General features: G+C 42.2%; 1 protein-coding gene across 2 annotated transcripts in view; it reads right to left on the reverse strand.

Moving 5' to 3' along the window:
- Spata16 (spermatogenesis associated 16) overlaps positions 1 to 25458 on the reverse strand; it is a 285586-nt gene that overhangs the window by 32554 nt on the left and 227574 nt on the right. The window contains exons 7-10 of one of the 2 annotated variants that reach the window (XM_040754605.1): positions 15469 to 15615; positions 14011 to 14123; positions 5066 to 5230; positions 1471 to 1554 (exon numbers count right to left, since the gene is read on the reverse strand). In XM_040754605.1, coding sequence (XP_040610539.1) covers positions 1471 to 1554; positions 5066 to 5230; positions 14011 to 14123; positions 15469 to 15615 — 509 coding nt within the window. The remainder of the gene's footprint in view (positions 1 to 1470; positions 1555 to 5065; positions 5231 to 14010; positions 14124 to 15468; positions 15616 to 25458) is intronic. The other variant, XM_040754606.1, reaches the window with a different exon arrangement.

A 25458-nucleotide genomic window follows, 5' to 3' on the forward strand; every position in this document is an offset into this window, starting at 1 on the left:
CACCTGCAGATCAGCATCATGCCTGCCTGCCTGTCACCATGATTCCCACCATGATGATCATGGACTAGCTCTCTGAAACTGTAAGCAAACCCCCAATTAAATGCTTTCTCTTATAAGTTGCGTTGGTCATGGTGTTTCCTTATAGTGTTAGAAAAGTAACTAATACACATGATTTCTTTTTATTCTTGGTGCATAATTTTACTCTGTTTGGAAAAGTGTGTGTGTGTGTGTGTGTGTGTGTGTGTGTGTGTGTAGGCATGTGGCGCTCAGAGGACAACCTTGGGTGTCATTCTTCAGGAGCCATACTCTTTTTTTTAGGTCTTTCACTGGCTTGAAGCTCACTGAATAACCTAGACTGGCTGGCCTCTGAGCCTCAGGGATCTGCCTGTGTCCACCTCCCCTGCCCTGCCGCCCTGGATGACAAGTGTTCACCACCACAAATGGCTGTTTTTTTTAAAATGTGGTATCTGGGAATTGAACTCATGTCTATAATCACTTTGCCAACTAAGGTATCTCCCCAACTTCCAAATTTTCCCTTTCGCCTGGGTAATGAACATTAATCTTTAAATGTTATGGAAATACCACCGTCATAAAGATCTCCCAGACCAGGCTACTCTCATGTGGTTCCGGAAGTTATGACAGCACGTTGCTTCACAGCCACTCATACAGCCAAGCTGCTTTTGCCCAGCAAGGTATCCCTGATCCTATGTAAGAATTATGTTGATTTGGTTTTCCATGTTTTAAGTTGATTTTGTTTCTAGTTGATTTTAGAGCTCACATCTCCTGAGATTCCCAGAATCCCTTTCTATGGACATTGCTTTTTAGATTGAAGCATTCTTTGTTTTGTTCCTTTTGTCCACAAAGGGATGGGAGGAGACTGTGTTGGAAGTAGAGCAATCAGAATGCTGAAGGTATAGCATTACAAAGTCTTTCAGACACTTCCATATTGTCACACAAGTCACCTGAGAACCGAGGCCAGGTGACGATCAGTAAACTTTGCAGTGGGCACCAGTGACTAGCCATTATGCTTCTCCCCTACCAAAACCAACAAAGTGTAAGATTCTAGAGCTTGAGCTATGGCATGTTTCCCAAGGGAGCGACAAACAAATAAAAACAAAACAAAGGACAAACATAGCTGAAGAATCAATGAAATTCCAAGGAAAGGTGTTTAAAAAATTATCATTACAAATAATGAAGAAACAGATCATTTAAATAGAAAGTGAAAAGGAGCAAGATCAGGAAGGATGGTGGCTATGATGGCCACAGAGCAGGGGGACAATTAAACAAATCCATCATTGGCCTTGGTTGCATTTCTAGTTCTTTCGACTGCATTCACTTCACCAAGAAGGCAGACTGAAAACAACCCCAGGGATTTCTCTCATTTCTTTTTTATCTTCTAAACAGATTTGACCCAAGGTGGACATTTTCTCTGAGGATAAGATATATTTTCCCTTCAGCTCAGGGTTTTACCTTCTGGATTGTATTCCACACACGTTCCTTGTTACTCTTCTTTCCTTCAAGGGTGTCCATGGCGTCTGCCATTAGCGACTGCAGCTGTGATACCAAGATAAAAATTATCAGCATGGAATTCACACAGAAATAACTTCTCTAAATACACAGATTAAAACCTAATTAAAAAATCATTTGTACACTGATGATTTTATTACTCATTTTTCCCGCAATGAACACCACAACCTCAACTCTGCCCCAGTCATTACTGAGTATTGCTGTACCCATAAAATATCAAAACAGTGAAAAAGATTCTTACTCCAAATTTGTAGGAAATATATAGGTTTTAATGTAGTAAGTGTTGATGTTTTTTTGTTAAAAAACAGATTTGGGCTGTAAAGAATGATGGCAGTAGTTAATTCTCTCAGGAAATGCCATGTAGTACATGAATGTGCTTTAATATTTTCTCCTGAGGCTAATGCATCATAATTCTAGACATCAGGAAAAAGCTCTCCAGAGGACAATATTAAAACAGCACTGTTTTATTGCCTCTTAAAGACTCCCCTTCATTTAAACTCTTACTATTGTTAAAATTTTGCAACAACTAATTTTTTTCTTCTGTGTTTTTTAAAGGTCCCTTGAAAACAGCACACTTTACTTACAAAAAAGCCATTTGCTATATTCCAATTGAAAATAATATGATGGACTGGGTGGGGCAGCACATGCCTCCTTAGAGCTTGGTAGGCAGGAGGGTTGCAAGTTCAAGAGCAGTCTCTGGTAGTAGTCTGGTCTACGTGAGACTTGGTCTCAGAAGAAACAAACAAAAGTCAGCATAGTCACAGCAGTCACAGCTGAGGCAGGAGGATGGCATGTTCAAAGCTCCACTGAGCCAGAGAGCAAGACCCTATTTCAGAGACTAATACCAAATCCTGTAACATGACACATGCGTGGGCTGTGTCAGGCTGTGTGAGCTAGCCCTTAGATAATCTCTCTGATGCCAGGGAGTTTAGTCAGGGAGACAGAGAGCAGAGTCACACGAGAGCTTTTCTGAGCCACCAATGCTCCCAAGGTGCCCTACAAGTCAGCTTGGGATTTACTTTTCAAGGTTAACGCATACTTGGCAACTGGAAAGTAAAGTTTATTGCATAAAGTAATGAAATTTTCTGAGACACAGTCTGGTCAAATGTTGGGGTTGTACCCACACATCTATTTATTTATCTGCGTGTCTGTCTATCATCTATCAGTATGTCTGTCCATCTATCTACTTACCATTCAGTTATGTATCTGTCTATATTTCTAAACTTGGGGAGTGTATAACATATGAAATTATCCTATGAAATTTCATGTTTTTTTAAAAGTATAAGCTATTGAAAAAAATGTGCCTTTGGGAAGGAAAATTTCTGGTTCTCTTGTGCCTTTGGAAGGTTTTTCAGTGATATTGGTTTTGAGCCCTTTGTGCATATTTTGAAATATAAGCATTTCTTGGAGGCGGGTGGAGGGAACTCCACAGGTGTGTGGCCCAGGGGACCTATAAGCAAAGAATTATGTCTTTTTTCTTATTTAAATATTGAATGTGCTTTTTAAGAAGACGGGATCAACATTTTCCTTTCGAAATTAACATTTTCTTTGCTTTGCTTATCTTAGAGGAGCATTAATCACCTAAAATTGGTTATAATATGCCCTTTGAAAGCACACACTTAGCACACTGTTGAATGCCTCATGAATGGCAAAAAGAACACACTGCCTTTTAAAAGGTGTTCTTCTTACCACCATGATGGCTCAGACAGTATCATCACCACTCTTACTTACAGATTCCTTGAGAAAAGCTCATTGCATGGGTTTCAGCCTTAGTTTGCAGTGCATTATTTACTGGGCTAGGCAGACTGTTTCATAAGATTACTGGGAATATCAGTATTTATTAAATGCACTTTAAAAAAAAGCCTAGATAAATATTATAAATACTGGAGGCTCATTTCTTGGTTACATCTGTAAAAGCTCAAAGAGGGAGGGTTGCTTTAGTTATCTGAAAATTACAGGTAATCAGTTTGGGCTGTTCTCATCCTTGTGCTGTGAATTCAATTCAAGTCTATAATTAGTTTTAGCTCCTCTCAATTAACGCTTCAAAGGGAAGAGCCCTTCCCTACGACACGTTAGGCCCTCAGACCTCTCCTTGAATGGGCAGCACACTATTCAATGATTACTTTTCAAATGAGGTGGTATGATTTCTAATATTAATTATGACTATAATACACACATCTGTTTGAAGATTGTTTCTAAGCTAGTCCTTTAAGTAGTTTCTGATTTGGTCTATGCAAGAATAAAATGTCTGGTTCTCTGAATGTATTTAGTTAAGAAAATACACGCACACACTGTGTGTGTTTATATACATACATACATACATATATATATGTATATATCACTTTTTTCTGATGTAAGCTTTTACTGAGTGTGTGCACTCCTGCCTCTATATGACAATGCTGGAGGTGACCTACACTTAGGGACATTTTGTAGGGTGTTGTTTCCATACAGGTGTGTGATGTGCCTCCTGCCTTTTCTTTTTTTTTTTTTTTTTTTTTTTTTTTTTGGTTTTTCGAGACAGGGTTTCTCTGTGGCTTTGGACCCTGTCCTGGAACTCACTTGGTAGTCCAGGCTGGTCTCAAACTCACAGAGATCCGCCTGCCTCTGCCTCCCGAGTGCTGGGATTAAAGGCGTGCGCCACCAACGCCCGGCTGCCTCCTGCCTTTTCTACGGAAGAGGTCCATACACGATCATCCTGGCATTTCAGAGAATGTTAATTAAAAATTCAGCTGGGGTAGAAAGGGGGCTCAGTTGGAGGGTGATGTACTTCATCTTGCAGTGTGAGGACCTGAACTTGATCCTTATAAACCATGGTAGTTAGCATGTGCCATTTCAGGGCTCAGAAAATGGAGACAGGTGGGTCCCTGGGCCTCAATGGCTAGACCAGCCAGGCCTGCTTAGTGAGCTCTGGACTAGCGAGAAATCCTGTCTAAAAAACAAGTGGTGGTGAGTTGCCTGAGCAAAGACAAGACAGCTAAGCTTGCCCTCTGCTCGCCACATGTTACACGCACGCACGCACACACACTCACACACACACTCACAACACACTCACACACTCACACACACTCACACACACTCACAACACACTCACAACACACTCACACACACTCACAACACACTCACAACACACTCACACACACTCACACACACTCACACACACTCACACACACACTCACACACGCGCACACACATGCACACACACGCACACGCACGCGCACACACACACACACTCATTTTAATTTAAACAAAAAGCTTTATATATAAAATGAATATATTTGGCCCTTTCCTATGTTTTTACACGAAGGTTCTCATTATATAGAAAGGGAGAAAGAAAAAAAGGAAGGGAGGAAGGAAGGAAAGGGAAAGTAGTCCAATAGCTCCAGACTGCTCCCATCTTCCAGTGTCTTCATTTGAATGCTGGATGAGGGCCGGCGTCTCCCTTCAGACTACATTTATTACCACAGCCCTTTCAGCCCCTATCAGTCTTCTGCTGGCTCGGGGCCTGTGAAAGCTTAAACAAAGAGAAACAAGTACTCACCAATTCTGCCTCCTGTTGACTGATGTCCTGGAGATAAGGGACGGTCGCCAGCTCTGCCATTGCTTGATTGATCACCTGGGTCTGCTCCTTCACTCTCTGCAGCCGGCTGAGGAGGCTGGCATAGTGCAACTTCTCTATCACACCTGAGCAGGCATGGAAATTCCCCTAGTCTCACAGTGAAAAAGGAATGTCTGAGAACAAGAGCAGGGAAACAGACTGCGCTGGGTCTGAAGTCAAGTCAGGGTGGCACAAAATACCCTGTCCGTCTGTCCGTCTGTCTCTCTGTATAGCTCTGGCTGGCCTGAAACTCTACATCAACTAGGCTGGTCACAGATCTACAGAGCCATCTCCCTCTGCTGGGACTAAAGACATGCACCGCCAGACCTGGCTCACTCACATCTTTTGAAAGCAACAGGATCCAGTACATTAAATTGTATGTTGCCTTCTGTCACTTTAGAAACGGTCGCTACATTTTCTCAAGGAGCTGGATATGTATGACAGGCAGCTCTTAGCAGGGATGTTGAGATGCTTTCTCCAGTTGCCCTGCCTTAGCAAAGGGGGGTGTTGTGAAAAATCAGGACTGGAAGTCCCTCCCCCTCCCCCAGTTGTCCTCTCAGAGGCCCATGACCTTCTACAGGTGACTTTGTTTACGTTATCAAGGCATCATCCCAACTAAGAGTTTACCAGTTATCTTGTTCATGTCAAATTTTTAAGCACGTTGAACAAATAGCTCTGCCCTTATCTGTAGCTCCCCCTTGGATCGTTTGTACGCTAACCCTCTTCTGTACTCTCTTCACTCTGGCTCCTCGGGCTACTTCAATAACTGACACGATCCATCGTGTGGTAAAGTGCTTCTCCCTCGTGAATGTCGAGGTATCTCTGGTTTCCTGAAGATGGGGACACTTAGGGTAGGTGGTTCCCTTGTGTATTTGCCACTGCCAAGCACAGGAGGCAAGTCAAATACAGACTGCAATGCTTGGGAGGAGAGACAGGGCTTATGATAAAGTCCCCAGGTTTCTTTTCAGGAAAGACACATGGGGCACAGCAGGGTCAAGACCTAAAGGCCTGAGTGTTGGCTGGATCCTGAGGGTGTTGGGCAGCTGGTGCTCAGCATAGCAAGACTGGTGGCATCCCTCATTATCCTTCATCCAGGACTCTTGGACCAGCGGCAGCACAGTCCTGGGGTGAGTGTGTTCAGCAGGCGTTTAATGCTGCCTTCACTCTTTTCAGTGAATCCCTGGATTTGATGTGGAGCCCTAGGAATTAGGATGATGTGGGCACCTGCCCAATCATCCAGGCATCTCAAGCAAGAGTTTAAGATGACACCACTTCCTTTCCGCTTAGTATGGGGTAGGGACTATTTCAGTTTGTGAATTTGTATCAAATGATGCCCTGAAATGAGACACGGGATTTCTTTCTAAAAGAAAATTTTCTCTAAAGAGAAAAACATTGTTAGACATGAGCGTTACTGAGAGATCATCAGATCTTCAACTTGAAATTAGAAAGCGGCACTCTGAAATGTCATCCCAGCAGCACTGTGACTGACAACAGGATGGAGAGGCAGGCATTTTCCTAGAATCAGACAAATGCACCACTGTTAGGCAGGCCTACCTTCTTTTTGACTTTATTTCTCCCTGATAGCCACCTGTGTTGTCCAAGTGATGTTCTCTATTTTTATTTGTTTTCTGATCAGTTATTTATATGGAAATCAATGAGCTTCTAGGAGTGATGATTCCAAATGGGTTTGAGACCCCTTGTCTGAACTGATCAAAGAGCTAGTCCAGCATTCAGCTGCAACAAGTCCCTGAACAATGGCATTTTGTCAAGCAGAGAAAAGCAAGTTGGAGGAGAAAGAGTTTTCTTTCTGAAGAACAATTGCTTCCTTTGTCCTTCATAAAAGAAACAATGGGGCTAGTTGTAGGAAATGCTGTAGTGACTCAACTTCAGAGAACAGAATTGACACAGCTTGCTCGGGAACATAATCTATTAGTGTAATTTTCCAAAACATCAGGAAAATAAAAATAGTTGAAGGCAACAGTGCTTTGTTAGCCTGATTGCTGGATGCATAACAAAACAGGAAGTGTTCCATATGAATGAGATCCCGGAGAAAGAACCTACATGTGCGCTAATAGTCACCCACTCCTCCCCTCCCCACTACCAAATGCAATTCTGGCTATCGGAAAGCTACAGATCAATGTTGTATATATGCAAGACAAGGGCTTTGAAAGACTGAGTGGAAAAAGACGAACATCAATCCCTGATGTCAGCAGGAGTGTTTTAATGTGGCTGCTTTAAAAAACACCAAGGAAATAGTGGAGAATGAAGGAATTAGCCTACACATGTAGTGCTAGCAAAGAGACTTAGCCCTCCCCGTGAGACCTTAGGAGTGATCAAATGGCCCCTTAGTTTCTGGAGGGAGGGTAATAAAGTGGCCAAGATTGAAGCTAAAACCTCACCCGGGTGCAATGAAGGTTAGGCAAATAGCAAGTTCAAATGAAGGCTTCTGGCAGAGAATCGCCTGGATTTAGTAGCAATTATTGGTAAATGCTGAGTAAATAAATGGTACTGCATAATGCTATGAAAGGCAGAGTCCAGTGTCTGGAGAGTGTTTCCATTTGGCATAACATATAGAAACATTATTTGCAAACAGAGAATGGATAGGAAGCATATACTATTGTTCCTTCAAATATGCACATGTAAACAATTTTAAATGTTTTGTCTGGAAGAAATAAAACATAAAATTAACGAGTTATTAAAAGATGGTTAGTTGCATTGCTTTTGGTAAGTTATCCTGTGAAGAAATCTTCATGTATGACAAAGGATTTTATGGTTTGAATTCTTAAGCTTATAGCCGTAGAGCACAGAGTAGAAGGTTCAAGGCAGACAGCAGGTTAATGAAGGGAGAAGCAGAGCAACATTCAGGGAGTGTGAAGACATTAGGACTAAAGTCTTTTTTTTCTTTAGACAGGATATTATATAATATTTTTAAAGATGTGCTACATTTGTTTATGCTGTGGGACATTTGTTTAATGATGCAAAGATGTGTTCATCCTTTTATGTCGTATTTGTTTAACTCTGTGAAGCTGTGTTATTTGGTGTGTCTAAACCCTGGATTGATTTGATAAAGAGATGAACAGCCAATAGCGAGACAGGAGAAAGGATAGGCGGGGCTGGCAGGCAGAGAGAATAAAGAGGAGGAAAAATCTAGAAGGAGAGAAGGAGGAGCAACAACAAGGAGAGGAGTGAGAAAAGAAGGGGCCGACCACAGAGTAAGAGTGAAAGTAAGATTACAGGAGTAAGAAAAGGAAAAAGCCCAGAGGTAAAAGGTAGGCAGGATAATTTAAGAAAAGCCGGTTAGAAATAAGCCAAGCTAAGGCTGGGCATTTATAAGAAAGAAAAATCCTCTGTGTGGATTTATTTGGGAGCTGAGTGGCAGCCCCCCACCCCCCAAAAACAAAAGAGTAAATAAAACAAAACAACAACAAAACCCCCCAAAAACCAACTAAACTGGATTTCTCAGTGTAGTTCTTGCTGTCCTGGAACTCACTTTGTAGATCAGACTGGCCTTGAACTCACAGAGATTCACCTGCTTATGCCTCCCAAGTGCTGGGATTAAAGGTGCGCAACACCACTGTCTGGCTAGGACTAAAATTTTGAGAAGGGGGTATTTAAAAAAAAAAAGCCCTCACAGTAAGGATGCTGGTGTGGGAGCAGTGAGGGGTGACATTCAATGGGGTTGAAAGCCATGAAGAGCGAGCTGGAATACTTTAGTTTATAGCTTGTAAAATATCAGAATGGTCCTTCTTTATCCATTTATGGTGACAGGTAAATTAAAACTGTGTCAGTGTAGAGGACATCACTGTCTGAAATGTGGGAACGTCCCTTAGCCCGGGGGAAGGTCACTATCTGTTGTCTGCCACCTCATGTTTCCTTGGAGTATTTTCACAGTTAATTTTCTGATTCAATTTGGTTTTTATATTTCAGTGTTCAGTCCAAGATTTACTTAGGTTTTAATTTTGTGTATCTGTGTTATGATCCGATGGAACCGGAACAGTCTAGGAAATTGTTTATTGGTGGTTTGAGTTTTGAAACTTCACGATAGCTTAAAAGAACTCTTTGAGAAATGGGGCAAGCTAACAGACTGTGGTAATGAGAGATTTTTTTCCAAGCAAAACACTCCAGGGGCTTTGGCTTTTGTGACCTACTGTTGTGTTGAAGAGGTGGGTGCTTCCATGTGTGCTTTTCACACAAGATTCATGGGCTCGTGCTGAAACCAGAGAGATGCTTTCAGACAGGATTCTGTGAAGCCTGGTGCATTTAACAGGGAAGAAAATTTTTGTTGTTGGTGGTAAAGAGGATACAGGAAAATATAATCTGAGAGATGGCAAGGTTGAAACCATAGAAGCTACAGAAGGATTAAGAAATAAGGGATTTTTTAAAACTACTCAATATTTATGTAGTTCAGTTTTTCTACATTTTAATATAGAAACTTTAACCGTGCAACTTTGAAGGTGTGTCCATGTGAGTTCACAAGTAAAGGTCAGGGTTAATTACTACCTCGGGTGGATCTTACTAAGGTTAACTGTGGAAAAACTCCTACTGACCTGCCATTTAAAGGAATCTGTTCTCCCCATCTCCAGAACTATGAGGAATGGGTACTGATGTGGTAAGAATATATATTAATATGTTTGCAATGAATGTTTTAGACAATTAGGACTCAGTAATAAAAACTATCTGTCAAATTTATAACATTAAGATTACCTTCAAGTGAAAAAGGTCTCAAATGTTAAAAAACAATTGAATTCAAGTATGGCATAAATTTCCAAGTTGTCTTATTTGAAAAGACGTACAATGTCTTAGTAAAAGAATCCTAGGAGAAGTTATTCTGGTTTCTAGTTCACGTCCCAACTTCTAATCCCCTAGCTACGAGAATACGTATTAGCACTTGAAGCTATGGATGGCTTCCTCCGTGGTAACACACAAGTGATGGTGAGGGCCCAAGGAGAAGAGGGAAAGGAGACAGTTGCATGGGTGGAGCATCACACAGCTACTTCTGGGCCACACTTCCAAAGCGGTTGGCACTTGTTTCATAACAAGGATTTCTCTGTCTCACTTCAGAAGCATTTGGGTAAAGAAAATTTCCTGATTATGACAGGTGCAAAGATTTAGGAAAAAGCTCTTGCTCATTTTACATTTGATGTGATTCTGTTGAAACTACATTTTACCCCATTTTTATATACTTATTTTGTGGAGAACAAAAAATGTACCCCTTATAGACCAACCAGTCTGCAATGATATTGCAATTTAGTTGTTATATTATAATTTAGTATGTTGTTATGTTAGCTTTTTTTCCTAATTGAAGATGCTGGATGGATACCTCTCATTTATGAGGTAGGTTAATATTTAATATGTTCAGGGAAAATATCATGAGAATACTTGGCATTATCTAAGTAACTATTTCAACATTCACGTATTTATCATCATTTATATGTCAATATAAGTGTGATAATGTTTAAACTTTATATAACTGGTTCTGGACACAGTGTTATGTCAAAGATTAATGTTGTCTTGGGTCTCCTGCATTGTAATGAATGCTAAAGCTGTAATATATATTATTTTCATACTCCAAAGTCACTTATATTAAGGAACATTGTCAAAGTGAGTTTAAGAAAATCTCTGGGCATATGTGGCAAAAAGCTCCTTCTTAGCTGTTAGGATTAGATAGATGTAATTATGGGTGCCCCCAGTAGGTGGCTCTTTGCAAAGTCACATCACTCACTGTATTAATGATTGACAAATCCAAGGCTCTTCAGGACAGATGCTGTCCCAGGCATTGCCCACTCTCTTAGAGTGGCAACGTCTGGTGCCGGCTCCTTTATACTGAGGTATGAACTCAGCTGTAGCTCATGGTTAGGGTCTGTGGTGACTGAGCTGCAGGCCTGAGACCAACCCTCCCATGGGCAGCAGATCTGCTCCATGGCTGGAGAGGACACCACAAGTCCTGCCTGTGGAGGGGGAGCTGAACAAGTCAGTGACTGAAGGAAAAGAATTTGAGAACTATGGGACTCTAGCACTGCCCTCACAGTAGAAGAAAAACTAGAGTATGCAGGATGTACAAGGAAAAAGAAAGCAATGAAACAGCCCTTTTATCAAACAAAACCCAAGCCTGTGTGAACAGTTAGAGATTCTATGAACCTGATGCCTAATAAAGTGCTTACACACCTTGGGCAAATGCCTGCTTTTACAGGAGTCATGAACTATGGCAAATGCACAGACAACACACTGTATACTGATTCAAACGCATGGCCTTTGATAATCTGAATGGGTAAAAACACACCTTAACCACACGGCTTGAAAACTGCTTGTTAATGATAGCAGGTGGGAATTCTTTCTAGTCACCAACTCATTATTTGCTTCATTAAGTCACCTGTGTAGCTCACTTTACTCAGTTCTGCTTTATGAAATTGGGGTTGGGCACACAGGAGACCTGGAAGCCAGTGTTTGGAAGCCGATACCTGCTGTCTCAGGAAACTCTTGAGACTCCCTCACATTGCTTTCATAAAGACAGTGTCCCAGTGCTGTTTCCCACAGAAGCAAACAGGGAAGTCTGAATTGTTTGTAACTGGATGGGACGGACAGAGAGGACAAGATATCTGGTGTCTATTATTCTGAGAATGGCTCCACAGCAGGATATATTTGGGGAGAGAAAGGCCCAACCTACACTCACACCAAGTGGTCCAAGCCAGAAGCACACCATGCCATCCATCAGCTTCTAAACAAGTATCAGGCTAGGCAGGTGCTGTGCCAGAGACTTAGAGCAAAGACAGATCCCTCTTACTGCACCCAGCACCCCGGTCACCAGGGTAGCTGTGCACAGAAGAGATGACAGATGCTCAGCAAGTGATGATTCCTGGTAGGGAAGACTTTATTGCTTCAGTAACCTGATGATGACCGTGAAGATGATGTGTGTAAGGCATTATGATAAAGGGTGAATTACAGAATAAGGCCCAAAATTTGTAGTGCTGGTAATGAGACTATTGTGGGCTGACTGTTCAAGTCACTTCTCAGCTCATACATTCAACCTCAAGTATCAATGCGAACATGTTTGGAGATGAGGCCCGTGTATGAGGTAATTAGGATAAGGTGAGATTATGGGGGTGAGGCTCTGTCCTGGTCAGTTTTAATTGTCAGTTTGGCACAACCCACGTTCACCCAGGCGGAAAGAAATCTCAGCTGAGGAGCTGTCTAGGTCAGATTGGCCTGTGGCCATACCTGTGGAGAACTGTCTCAATTGTCAATTCGTGTGAGGGCACATGTTGTCAGTGTCACACCAGGACAAATAGTCCTGGGGCTGTATCAGAAATGAGAGGGGGAGAGGGGAGTGGGGAAGGTAAAGGGGAGGAGAAGAAGAAGGGGGAGAGGAGGGAGAGGGAAAGGAAGAGGGGAAGAGGAGGAGAGGGAGAGGAAGAGGAAGAGGGAGAAGGAGAGGGACAGGGACAGGGACAGGGAGTAGGAGAGATTACAGGAGAACCAGTAAGAAGCAGTTTTGCCTGGCTCTAAGTTCCTGCCTTGAGTTCCTTCTTTGCCTTCCCTCCAGTGCAGACTGTTAACTGAAAGTATAAGGAGAAATAAGCTCTCTCCTCCCCAAGTTGCCTTTGGTTATGGTGTTTATCACAGCAACAGAAAGCAAAGTAGAACAGCTGTCATGGAGGGAGAGTGACCTTGCAAAAATAGATGCCTGAGATCTTGTTCTGTTTCTCTCTCTGAACCCTCTGGGGACACAGGGAAATGCAGCTTTATGAGAATCAACAGGAATGCTCTTACCTGACCCACAGCAGGCTGCCACCTTGATCTTGGACAATTACTATATGGCTGTACAAAAGTCTCCAGTTAAACCCATTGGATCTACAGTGTTTTGGCACAACAGTCTGAGCCAAGCAAGACTCACCAGTAGAAACAGAGGGTGGTAACTATTAGAACATGGTTGTGGAGAGGAGGGGTTTGTGGTGGGAAAGTGTTCAGAGTGTACTTTTTTATTTGTAACATGTACAATTACAAATCATGCAAATAGATTGGACATTTTTATAGCTTTCCTAAAATGCTGGGTGATGTTGATGAGAAGGTTAATTGCTGAACAGATGTTAGGTAGCTGTGCATGAGGACCCCCTTGGTCCTCCTTCTATGAATATCAAATCAATGATGTAATACAAAAGCCACAAGAAGAAGAGTCTTTAAAATTTCTAAATTAAGGCCTTTTGAAAGGCATAAAAGGAGGATAAACCTGCAGCCTTTATAATGTATTAATGTAAAGGTCTCTCTATGTATTTTCAGTACAATAACCTACAGTTTGTAAAAGAGCATCAAGGAATTTGGTCACATTTAGGACATATTAGGACCTAGGATTGGGAGGAAGCACACCTTCCCTGGACTGTGAAAAGGGATTACATAATTTATCTGGAGGCCATACACAGCTCAGCATCCATGTTTAGAGTGGTACCCTGTTTGTGATGGGGTGCACAGGCACCAGCTCTGAGTTCCTGAGCAAGATAATGAGGCAGTCCTGTGCAATGAGATAGGGAAGGCACTATAACTGCTAACATTCTGTTATTGATTTGACAGGAAAATTTATAGGAAACTTGAATTAGATGGTAGGAAGACACGGGAAGGAGAGATCTGCAAGGAGACATTTGCCTGACAAACACTCAGGACCACAGTATAGCATTGACCCATGTGTGGGAATGGAAAGGAATGGAATCATTAGCTAACATTAATTTGGTTTTGTAAATACAATTTTCTGTGCAACTTTTTAAACAAAAACAAAAGAAAACAACAACAACAACAAAAACCCCAATCTCAACACTTGCAATGTTTGCTCTTTCAACTTTCCATACTCTTAGAAATCTCGGATGTTCACACACAGGAAGAAAGATTCATCATATACTCACATTCAGCTGTGTGCTTCGGATGAAGTCCAGGATTGGCAGGATTCGCTTCCCCACTGTCTCCATTAGTCTCACTGTATCTTCTCTGGTCAGCAGAGAGAAGGGAGTTTTATGTTCTAGAAATTGTAACAATAAATTTTTATACCCTTTTTTCAGAATTCCATTTCAGAATGCTCTCTGTAGTGAGCTATAAACAGATATTTCAATATTAACAGATCCAAATCTTTAATATGGACACCAGTTCCACCCCTATCCTGCGTGTGTAACAATAACAGATCTATGAGAAAGGCAACAAAGACATCACCCTTCAGAAGTGACATTTATTCTTTTTCTTGATTGAGAGATCTAAGAGACAACCGGTGACAATTCGAATATCTCGGCAGAATATGTTTGTCTTGAATTGTGAAAAAATGTTGTCATAAACATGTCTGATCTTTGTCTTGCTGCACTCAGGTATTGTTCAAGTGTGCAGATGCCATTGACTTAGAATGTGGCTTGAGGCCGAGATAAGCCTCGGGGGACACTGCACCAGGCAAAACTCCAGTTCTTAATTACGTGGTTACAGCACAAGGAGCAAGCTCAACATGGTCGTGAACTCAGTCTGTAAGTGTGAGATTTCAATTCTGTGTACACATTTTCTTGAAAAATTTAACTAGAATTATTTAACACATCAAATTATGTGCTCTCCAGGAGATTTAAACCCTTGACTAATTGCATGAGGAAAGAGTAGATGTTAGTACACCAGCAGATAGTCCAGGTGACCTGGAACTTTCATTGCTGTTTGTGATTTCATGTACTCATCATGTTGACAAATCTTTCATATTTGCTATTTCATGATAAAAGACTATATCCTCTATTGTTTGCCGTGTGTATGTATATGTGGCATTTTTAAAACTTGCTTTTGCATGTGTGCACGCATGCATACATGTGGAGTGTCAATGTTAATGGCAGAATTCATCCTCCATTACGCTTCCATTGAGGCAGGGTCTATCAACCAAACCCAGAGTTTGCAGAGATGGCTAGTTTAGGTAGCCAACCTGCTCTGGTGATTCCATCTCTTCCTTCCATCGCTAGAAGTATGTTTATCTCCCCCAACATTTCTGTGAGATTCCGGGAACTGGAACTTTGGTTCCTGTAGGGCAAGTGCTTTATTATTGAGTTTTATCCCTAGACCGAAAGCCTGTATTCTTGGTGGCTATGACAGGCAGTGGTGATGGTGGTGTCTGGGATGAAATGCTTGGAATTGTGTCCAGTGTCTTCCTGGGGGAAAGTTTCCCTAAAACCAGAATTCCATGTATTTTAATCAACCCACAAAGAAAATTAGATAAATAGTGGTTTAAAGCCAAACATTTTTGGATATCCAGGCCATTCTACAAGCTTGGTGCTGTGACACTGTCCCTGCCTTGTTCCAGTTTTGAAATGGGGACATTTGGAAATGTAGTACATTCAGGTTCCAGTCACCTGTGAAAGTGGGCAGCTTTCTGCTAGACAGCTTTTCTAAAAACTTCCCATCCTCTTTGTTCTTGAAGCCAAGCGTCAACAGATATTGTTGAGGAGGAAAAGATGACCAGTCAGCTGTCTGAGGCAGCACGTGGAGTCCTTGGGTGTCTGAAAATGGCAGAGAAACAAGTAGGAGGTCTGTTTCAGTTTTATCATTTTCAGGTACCTTCTCCAGTTTAGGAATTGTATCTTGAAAAATGATAAATATAAATGTTATAAGTGCAAAGTAAAATCATGTGCATCAAAAGCACAAGTGACTAATACATAAAATTGTACTCTATTATTTGTATTTTTCCTTATTGATATAAATACACACAAAGCACAGTAATAAGCCATGAGCAGATTCCATGGCCATTTTTCCCATTCATAATAATAAATTCAGGACCAGCTCATGGGAGGAGTTATTATTCTCTGTTTGTTTGATTTTGTATCCTAGCTGAGGATGAAGGAAATAATGTTATATAAAAGGAAAGAGAAAAATAACTGAGTGAAAATGAAAATAAACGGTGCTGGGAAAACTGCCTATCTGCATGTACAAGAACAACATTTGATTTATCATCTCTCATGCTACGCAAAACACGGTTTAAAATGCATCAGAGATTTAACGTAAGACTTGGAACTCTGAGACTGCAAGAGGAGAACAGGAAAGCACTTCAAAATTAGACACAGGCAAGGATTTTCTGCAGAGAACTCTAGTAGCACAGGGCATCCAAATTGACAGATGAGAGGGCACAAGACTAAAAGATTTCTGCAAAGCAAAGAAAACAACGGCCAGAGTGAAGAGACAGCGCACGGTGGGAAAGTTCTTTCCTGAGTACACATGAGACGGGATTAATCGGAAGGATATGTGAGGACCTGCAAAAATTAAACACCAACTCCAGTTTCCAGCTATCCTTACCAGACTGTTCTCAAGAAAGAAGACATACAAAAGGCTGGTAAATACTTGATTGTCGAGTCTGCCGCGCAGCCTGTGTCTGAAAACGTGTGGAGGGTGTCGGGGATTGACAACACAGAGACTCATTCAACGATGTAAAGAAAACTTTAAACAGGCTCCAAAAAGGTTCAAGAAAACTTCCTAAGAAAGGCTCCCTCCAGAAAAGCTTCTGCTCTCTCCTCTCCCCTGGCTGGTTCTGCTCTGACACCAAAAACTGATCTGGGCGTGTCAGAAGAGGCGGTTAGTCTTTGGACAAGGTCGAGGTCAGGGCAGTTTCTGTGGGCAGGCCTTTTCCAGGAACTTATTGTCCCCGGGCATTGTATTGTTTTTAGTAAACATGTTTTTAGTAAACATTGTCTTACAGCTGCCTACTCCCAGGCAGAAGGGGAAGTGGGTCTCTGCTCAAGGTCTGGTGTTCCCACACTTGATGGAAATGTGCAGTATCCATAGCCATTGGAGAAATTCAAATTAAAACTGTTATGAGCACTTCTGGGATCAAGCCAATTTGAGTAACTGAGGCCATGGCATCGTCCAGACCACCTAGGGCTATGTTTGCGTCCGTGGCTCTGCAGTGCCCAGGATCTGGGATGATGCCCATGGCTCTCTGTTACAACTGAGGGCTCTGCAGATGTCTGGAGTCTGGTCAGCCACCAGAGACCATGTTTGTGCCCTAGGGCCATATGGCCGCAGGTGCCATACTGATCTGGGTGGGTTGTGTTGCCACTGTGGCCATGATGATGTTCAGGCCCTGGGCTGCTAGCAAGGGCCATGACTGGGTCTGTGATGATGTTTGTGACCTGTGTTAGCACAGGGGATCATTGGAACCTCGCTGTGTTGAGCCAGCCCTGCATTTCGCTGACCCTGGGATGGCTGGCCCTGCCCCTCACTGGATACTGCATCAGAAGAGCTGGTTCCCCCATCCCATCAGAGAGCTGACCCCGATCTCCACCCAGGAAAGATGTCCCCACCCCTCACCATGGGTGTACACCAGATCTGGGCGACATACTAGAGTTGCCCTTGTTGTTCAGGATGCAGGTGAGCCAGCCCTGAGGATGTGAGAGCAACAGAGTTGTCCCAATCCCCTTGTCTGCCATGTGGTGGCATGGGTGAGGGAAAGATGCCCTCTTCCCTCTGTCCCTTGCTACCTGCGGCAGGTCAGAGAGCTGGCCCTGGGATCACAAGAGTGAGAGAATTAGCCCTGCCCCACACTAATTGCAGCTCACAGGAGAGTGGGCCCTGCACCCCACCTGGGAGGCATATTATAGCTGACCCTGTTGGTGGTGGAGCAGGTGAGCCAACCCTAAGGGCATGATAGCAGGAGAGCTGACCCTGTGCCTCTCATATACCTCCCTACAACAATCAGGAGAGAGGGCCCCACACCTCACTTGGGCAAAACAGGAGATCTGGCCATGGTGGCATGAGTGTGAGCGACCTGGATCTGAGAACTTAAGAACTGGAGAACTGGTCCTGCTCCAGGCTGCATTGGGTAAGCTATCCTAGGCAGTGCTGAAGAACTCATCCAGGCAATGAGAGTGAGGGAAAGCTGGTGGCTGGCCAAGCCAGCTCCCACCCTGGCTCAGAACCAGGGCTATGCTTTGGCCCATCCCAACATCCTTATCTACGAACCTTTGGAGCATGTGGAGGGAAAGAATCCAAAACAGTAGGATCCCCATGACACAGAACAGCAACAGGATATCCAAAAGGAGCCCCAGTGAGAGTCCATTATCTATAGTGTAGCAGAAGCAAGAGGCCTTGAGCCAGACCAATGACAGGTGGCAATGACCCATTTCAAGTAAAGATGAATGGACCACATGGTAAACTGTGTGACTCAACAGGCTACACTACAGCTTCCACGACAAAGGTTCTTCTTTTTTCATTTTTATTTTATTTCTGTTTTGTTAATTTGTTGTTTTTCGGGTGGGGGTGGATTACAAGGGCAGAGGGCAGAAGTGAGGGGATGGAGGCTTAAGTGGGATTGGAATATGTGATATGAAATGCACTGAGTCAATTAAAGTTAAAACAAAACGAAACTGTCCCCAGACTCTATCTTAACCCAGTCATGATGGCCACCATCAAGAAAACAGCAGCAAGTTGGGCTGAGGTGGCAGAGTGAGGCAGATCTCTGTGAGCTGGAGGTCACCCTGATCTACAAAGTGAGTTTCAGGACAGTTATGGCTGTTACACAAAGAAACCCTGTCTCAAAAAACAAAACAAAACAAAGCAAGCAAACGAACAAACGCAAAAGAGAGAAAAGAAAAGAAAACAGCAGCAACAAATACTGTCCAGGATGTGGTGTGGGAGAGGGATCCTTACTCACTGCTACAAAGAATGTAAATTGGCACAATCACTATGAAAATTCCATGGGGATTTCTAAAAAGCTAAAAAACAGACGACCATACGAACTAGCAGTATCGCTCTTGGGTGTATAGTCAAAGGGCTCTAAAATCAATATACCACAAAGGTAGTCATAAATCCATGTTTACTGCTAGATTATTTGTGGTAGCTAAGAAATAGAACCAAAATGGATATCCCTCAACAGATGAACTGATATAGAAAATGTGATATATATACACAATGAGATTTTATTCATCCAAAGGAAAAATGAAATCACTATGGTATATAAAGCAACCAGACTAAGAAATAGTAATACTTCATGTTTTCTCTCACATGTGGGACCAAGATTTGTGTGTGTGTGTGTGTGTGTGTGTGTGTGTGTGTGTGTGTGTGTGTGTGTCACAGGCCTAGAAAGAGGACCATCAAAGGTAAAGGAGATCTTAAGTTGGGGGAAGACAGGATTGTGGAGTACACATGACATAAAATTAGAAGGTAGCCTGTTAGTGAGGAGGAAGGGGTCTAGCAAGCTGTGTACCTGGACAAGAGAGGGTAAGAGAGGAAAACAAGTGGGAACAAGGTATAAATTTAAGTGAGGGAGCAGAGTATATGGGGAAGGATAGATAAAATAAGCACTGTCACATATGAAAACACTTCGATGAAACACATCACTTTTATGCTAACTTAAACCACGGTTACTTGAGGAAAAACCTGAAATGATAGTGGTATCAACTGTAATAATTAGACTTGTGTAGGGAGCACAACTCAGTTCGTCATGTCTGTAAGAACTGCTGCTGGCTGAGGACCGTTTTCCTGGCAGTGCCTTAAGTGTGGTGTGGACATTGTCTTTACATTGATGTTGTCACTTCTGCCAAGGAGTTAGAAAAGTGAAGGGACCCATCTGGGAGCTACATAGCCAATGAATGACACCTGGAAGTGACAGAAAGGACTGATGCCCATGGCCTCCCCACCACAGAGAGTCTGCCCACTGTGCTCTGTTTGGGATTGGGTGGTTCTGTGCTACTTTGGTAAATGAAGTCATCCTTGTGACTTGAAGGCCAGATTTGGCCCACTCATCTTTACTTTGAGCAGTGACCCATTGCTCTACTATAACAAGACTTCTCAGTTGGTGATGGGCGAATAAGCTCATTACAGAGTCTGCCGGAAAGAGGAATGGCACTAATCATGATTTTTGTTAAAGATCAGTTTTTAACATAGAATCAAATGCACCAATTCCAACTTTCATTCTTTATTGGTAACGTTTCTTTTAAAAAAATGAAATGAAAGACACGGCACATCCCAGTTGTATTTGGGTAATCTCCCCAGCCCCTTTGCTCACATTCATTGAAATGTTTTGCTGAGAAGCCACTGTTTATTTATTTAGGCAGCATCTCCCACATGGTCCACAGTGACTTGGAACTCATGATCCTCCTGCCGCAGCCCCTGTACTGCTGGGATTATGAGTGTTCCATCAGGCTAGGTTCTGATGCCTGAAGCTTTGGATTTGAACATGGATCAGACTCTTCCACCCCTGGAGCCCCTTCTGTGTTTCATGTGTGGCAGCTGCCCAAGCCTCTCTATGGAGTCCCCATTTTTCAGTTACAGTGTGTGAAAACGGCAGTAAGTCATTGGCAATCTATTGAACATATGTGTTAACTAGTTTCACATACTCTAATTCTTCCATGAACTAAATATGATAAAGCTCAAAGCCAGAGCAAAGATTTACTGCACATGTTTTAGTCTTTCTTGGGTGGTTGGGATCTTAATGAGGACTGAAAGTTACCTGATATTTCTGTGTCACATACTTTATTAAGATCCTGTTTTTGAATGGGGGGATTGATATGTAAAATAAGATTGTTTCTAAAATAAAAAGAAATCCTCTATTTGCTCAACACACATGGGGGATAAGGTATGTCAGCTGCCACAAGTGAAACACAGAAGGATTCCAGGTGTGGGAGAGTATGATCCATGTCCAATGCTAACCTTGGAGATTAGGAAACTGGATCTTCAAGAGATTACGAATGAGGGCTGGGGAGACGGCTCAGTTTACTGGCTAGGCAACGTGTTTGCCACATAAGCAGGAGGACCAGAGTGCAAGCCTTGGCATCCATATTTAAAAAAGTAACCCAAACCAAGTGTAGTAGCATGCGCCTGAGTACCCAATGCTGGGACAGACACAGAGAGAGGCAGGTCCTTAGGCTTGCTGGCCAGCCATTAGTGAGAGACTCGGTCTCAAAAGTTAAGGTGCCATTCCTCATGGAGGGATGTTCTCTTAGCCTGGACACATGGGAGAGGGGCTAGACCCTGGTTTGGATGATATGATAGACTTTGGAGAGCCGCCATGAAGGGTCTCACCCTCCCTGGAGAGTGGAGTGGGGATTGGGTGGGGGGCTGGGGGACTGGTGGGGGCCGGGGGGGAGGAGGGGAGGGAGAGGGGGCTGGGATTGACAAGTGAAGCAAGCTTGTTTATAATTTTTTTTTAAAGTTAAAGTGCAGAGTAAGTGATTTAGAAAGACATTTGATGTCACCCTCTGTCTTCTACATGCAACCTGCATGTGCATGCCTGCCACCCCCAAACAAGGACACATACAAATAAAAATCAGTCTTTAAACTACTCATGGCAGAGTGTCACAATGCTGGGAACTGGATTTGTGCAGAGGAGGTGCAATACTTTGATAATTGGTGTTTTGGTTGTGCTATTGATGAAACAAGTCAGACATGTGAGGACTTGATCAAACAGATAACATGGAGAGGTGGAGGGGTTGGTTTGCCTGGAATATTTGTTGAATGAAGAGGATACCAGTGTTGCTATGGGAAGTGATTAGATCGACTAGAAAAATTAATGTTAACCCCAAAGCCACCTTATTATAAAACAAGCTGACAAAATACAAGTATATTTTGGCTCTTCTTGGTCCTATATACATCTCCTCCAGTGAGAATTTGATTAATTATTAACTTTTAGGTAAAGTTTGGAAATGTGATTAGACCTTTAACATGTTGTTAACTTTAGAAAGAAGTGTGAATGATTGTTTTTCCTTTCATTTACTTGCAAAATATCTTTGCAGGTGGTCTATGATCCCACATGACAACACACTTCCCAAATGTGAAGCTCAGGGAACATTAATTGGAGTGGAATTGTCCTCAACTTTGGTTTAAGCCTGTGTGTCTGAAAGTCTTGTGCTTCTGATGGATAAGAAAGTGAATCAGAGTGTACTGTCCTTCGGGAGAACTGATTTTAAGAAATGTCCTTTTGTTCCTGTCATGTCAAGAAGACTGGGAAAAAATAGGTCCTTTTAGCCCATCCCTTTATAGTTTATCACCATTGGAGATGAAATTAAAAAGTCTACAACAGAATTTGTTATTAAAATTCAGCTTCCAGGTATGAAAGAGCTCTAAGTTTTTACCATGGGAAAGTAGTTTCTTAGAAAATACTATTGAAGAGAGACTATGAAAACTATACTTCCTGCCAAATCATATCTTTCAATCCCTTTTTTTCCCAAAGATAGCTAGTGCTTGGTAGAAGAGGTTTAAATAGTTGCTCATTGATCCAAAATATAGTATATGAGGGAAAACTAGTATTGTCTAATCAGCTGTTGATGTTATTGAATCGCTTTGATCTCTCCATTTCTGGTGTTCCTTTTTAAAACATGCTTCTGGTGTTGTCTGTCTGTCCGTCAGTCTGTCCTGTTTTTATGTCCTGTTCTGGTTAGTCTAGAATCACCTGGGAGACAGGTGGACTTTTGAGTAGCCTGTGGAGGATGATTTTGTGTTGTTTGGGATGGAATAGCCTGCTTGCTGTGGGGGTCATCATTTCATGACTGGAGTCCTGGCCTATATAAGCGGATGAAGGGAACTGAGCAGCAGCTAAGTGCATTCATCATCCCCCGCTTCCTGATTGTGGATGTCCTGTGACCAGCTGCTTCAAGCCCCTGCCATCCTGACTTCACATTCTTTTTTTTATTTAAAAGTTTTCATTTATTTTACATACCAACCACAGTTCCCTCTCCCCTTCCCCTTTCTCCCATCTACTCTTCTGAAAGGGTAAGGCTTCCCATGGGAAGTCAACTAAGCCTCCAATATCAAGTTGAGGCAGTACCAAGTCCCTAGCCCCCTGAATCAAGGCTGAGCAACGTATGCCACCATAGGGAATGGGCTCCAAAAAGCCAGTTCATGCACTAGGGATAAATCCTTGTCCCATTGCCAGGAGTCCCACAAACAGACCAAGCCACACAACTGTCACCCATATCCAGAGGGTCTAGTTTGGTTCCATGCCGGCCCCCCAGCTGTCAGTCTGGAGTCCATGAGCTCCCACTAGCTTGGGTCATCTGTCTCTGTGGATTTCCCCATCATGCTCTTGAACCCTATTGCTAATAAAATCCCTCCTCCCTCTTTGACTGCACTCCAGGAACTCAGAACAGTGCTTGGCTTCAATCAGTTACTGGATCTTGAAGGATCTATGATGACAATTAGGGTAGTCACCAATCTGATTACAGGGGAAGGCCAGTTCAGGCACCCCCTCCATTATTGCTAGGAGTCGTATCCTAACCCCATAATGGCTCCTTCTATCAAGACATCTATTTCATTGCTCTCCCTCTTAGTCCCTCCCCCAACTCAAGCATCCTGTTCCCTCATGTTCTCATCCCTCATCCCATCCTCTCTTCTCACCCACTCCCACCCCCAGTTTACCCAGGAGATCTTATCTTTTTCACCTTCCCAGGGCTATCCATGTGTCCCTTTTAGGGTCCTCCTTGTTACCTGGCTTCTCTGGGACTGTGGAGTGTAGTCTGGTTATCCTTTGCTTTACATCCAATATCCATTTATGAGTGAGTACTTACTGTGTTCGTCATTCTGAGTCTGAGTTACTTCACTCAAGATGATATTTTCTAGTTTCATGTATTTGCCTGCAAATTTCAAGATGTCCTTGTTTTATTACCTCAGAGTAATACTCCATTTTCTTTATCCATTCTTCAATTGATGGGCATCCTTGTTGTTTCCAGGTTCTGACTATTACAAATAAAGCTCCATGAACATAGTTGAGCAAGTGTCCTTGTTGTATGATTGAGCATCATTTGGGTATATGCATAAGAGTGGTATTGTTGGGTCTTGAATTAGACTGATTCCCAATTTTCTTAGAAACCATCATACTGATTTCCAAAGTGGCTGTACAAGTTTGCACTTCCACAAGCAATGGAGGCATGTTTCCCTACTCCACATCCCCTCCAAGGTAAGTTATCAGGTGTAAGATGATATCTCAGGGTAATTTTGATTTGCATTTCCCTAATGACTAAGGATGTTGAACAATCCCTTAAATGTCTTTCAGCCATTTGTGATTGTTTTGTTGAGAATTCTCTGCTCAGATCTGTACCCTATTTTTAAATTGGATTATTTGATATTTTGATGTCTAGTTTCTTGAGTTTTTAAAAATATATTTTGGAGATCAGTCCTCTGTCAGATGTGGGGTTGGTGAGTATCTTTTTCCATTCTGTAGGTTGCAGTTTTGTCTTATTTACCATGTCCTTTGCCTTACAGAAGCTTCTCAGTTTCAGGAGGTCCTATTTATTAATTGTTGCTCTCAGTGCCTGTGCTATTGATGTTGTATTTAGGAAATGGTCTTCTGTGCCAATGAATTCAAGGCTACTTCCCACTTTTTCTTCTATCAAGTTCAATGCAACTGGATTTATGTTGAGGTCTTTGATGCATTTGGACTTGAGTTTTGTGCATAGTGACAGATATAGATCTATTTGCATTCTTCTACATGTCAACATCCAGTAATGCTAGTAAGATTTGTTGAAGATGCTTTCTGATTTTCATTGTACAATTTTGGTTTCTTTGTTAAAAATCAGGTATACATAGGTGGATTAATGCCAGGGTCTTCAATTCAATTTCATCAATTCACATGTCTGTTTTTATGCCAAAACCAAGTTGTTTTTATTACTATAGCTCTGTAGTAGAGCTTGAAGTCAGCTGATTTTACAAGGGGACCTAGTAACCAATCCACACAAAGATACAACAAGGAAAGAATTACAGGCCAATCTCATTCATGAACATTGATTGATGCAAAAATACCCAATAAAATGCTGGTAAACCAAATCTAAGAACACATCAAAAGATTATCTACCATCACCAATTAGGTTTCATTCCAGAGATGCAGGGATGGTTCAACATATGAAGTTCTGTCAATGCAATCCACTATATAAACAAACTGAAAGAAAAAACCCCTCATGATCATCTCTTTATATGCTAAAAAAAGCCTTTGACAAAATCCAATACCCCTTCATGATAAAGGTCCTGGAGAGATCAAGGATATAAGGAACATACTTAAACATAATAAAGGCAATATACAGTAAGCCAACAGCCAACATCAAACTAAATGAAGAGAAACTCAAAGCAATTCCCTTAAAATCAGGAACAAGACAAGATAGTCCACTATCTCCATATCCTTTCAACATAGTACTCGAAGTTCTAGCTAGAGCAATAAGACAGCAAAAGGAGATGAAGGGGATACAAATTGGAAAGGAAGAAGTCAAACTTTAGCTATTTGCTGATAATATGGTAGTTTATTTAAGTGACCCCAAAATTTCTACCAGGTTACTTATACAGCTGATAAGCATCTTCAGTAATGTGGCAGGATACAAGATTAACTCAAAAAAATTAGTAGCCCTCCTACATACAAATGATAAATGGCT

The sequence above is a fragment of the Mesocricetus auratus genome, unplaced genomic scaffold, assembly GCF_017639785.1.
Source record: "Mesocricetus auratus isolate SY011 unplaced genomic scaffold, BCM_Maur_2.0 Super-Scaffold_100011, whole genome shotgun sequence".
In the NCBI taxonomy this organism is placed as follows: Eukaryota; Metazoa; Chordata; class Mammalia; order Rodentia; family Cricetidae; genus Mesocricetus; species Mesocricetus auratus.